The sequence below is a fragment of the Nematolebias whitei genome, unplaced genomic scaffold (genome assembly GCF_014905685.2).
Source record: "Nematolebias whitei isolate Nwh7 unplaced genomic scaffold, NemWhi1 Nwh_scaf_17066, whole genome shotgun sequence".
In the NCBI taxonomy this organism is placed as follows: Eukaryota; Metazoa; Chordata; class Actinopteri; order Cyprinodontiformes; family Rivulidae; genus Nematolebias; species Nematolebias whitei.
Window position 1 is genome coordinate 1 of NW_023635611.1, and position 1,117 is coordinate 1,117.

General features: G+C 36.4%; 1 protein-coding gene across 1 annotated transcript; it reads right to left on the reverse strand.

Moving 5' to 3' along the window:
• Positions 1-5: 5 nt before the first annotated feature.
• LOC119430022 (rho-associated protein kinase 1) lies at positions 6-1,111 on the reverse strand (the record flags this gene model as incomplete). Its single annotated transcript, XM_037697467.1, has 1 exon — positions 6-1,111. A coding segment is annotated over exon 1 (1,101 nt), but the record flags the coding sequence as incomplete, so codon positions are not given.
• Between the last annotated feature and the right edge of the window lie 6 nt (positions 1,112-1,117).

The window sequence follows — 1,117 nt, forward strand, 5'->3', positions numbered from 1 at the left end:
TTTCTTTCATCTTGAATGTTTTGTTTTTCAAGTAGTAGTAATGCAGTTTGTTTGTGGATGTCAGACCTACTGTGCTCCAAGTCTACTTTGTCTTCTTCCATCTTGTCTCTTGCTCTATCCAGATGGTCTTTTTCCTGTTTCAGTTTTTCTTTCAGGGTATTAATGTTGTGTATGTGAGTTTCATCCATTTGGTTCAACTCATTTTCCATATCCTGCTTCTTTTTGATTGCGTCTGAAAGAATGGTCTTTAGAGATACCATCTCCTTCTCAAATAGCTCTTTGTAAGAAGTCATTTGTTCATTCTGGTTGTCTAAGGCAACAAGCTTTTGCTGTAATTCATTGTCCAGTTTTTCAGTTTTTTCTTCTTGTTGCCATAACTTGTCCATCTTGTCTTGCATGTGTTTAGTCATTTTACCTTTTACCACTTGAAGTTCTGCTTTCATGTTTTCAACTGAAGTCAGTTTATTCAGCACTTCCTCTTGTGTTGCTTTCAAATTGGTCCATTCTTCCTTCAGTCTTTCCCTCTCATTTGATAGCAGTTCTCGTTGTGTTTCGATCTCCATCTCCATTTCTTTGACATTGTCCTTTTCATTTTTGACATTGGTCACAATAGCCTTAATATTTTCAGTTGCTTTTCTGGTGTTCTTCATGAGAATTTCCAACTTTGTTTTGTCCTCCTGTAATTGTTGCTCTCTGTCTTTTAACTCTTGGACTTGTGTTCTGACCTCTTGGTTCATTGTGTCTGTTTTTTGTTGTTTGGAGTGAATCATTCTTGCAACTTGTTCAAGTCTTTCACTTTGATCTTGGATATGTTGAACCACATTTTCTACATTTGCTTTCTCTTTGTTCACATCATCCAGAAGCTTGGTAATATCTTGTGTTTTCCTGTCGAGTTCTGTCTTTTCGATTTCCAACTTGTTTCTTTCATCTTGAATGTTTTGTTTTTCAAGTAGTAGTAATGCAGTTTGTTTGTGGATGTCAGACCTACTGTGCTCCAAGTCTACTTTGTCTTCTTCCATCTTGTCTCTTGCTCTATCCAGATGGTCTTTTTCCTGTTTCAGTTTTTCTTTCAGGGTATTAATGTTGTGTATGTGAGTTTCATCCATTTGGTTCAACT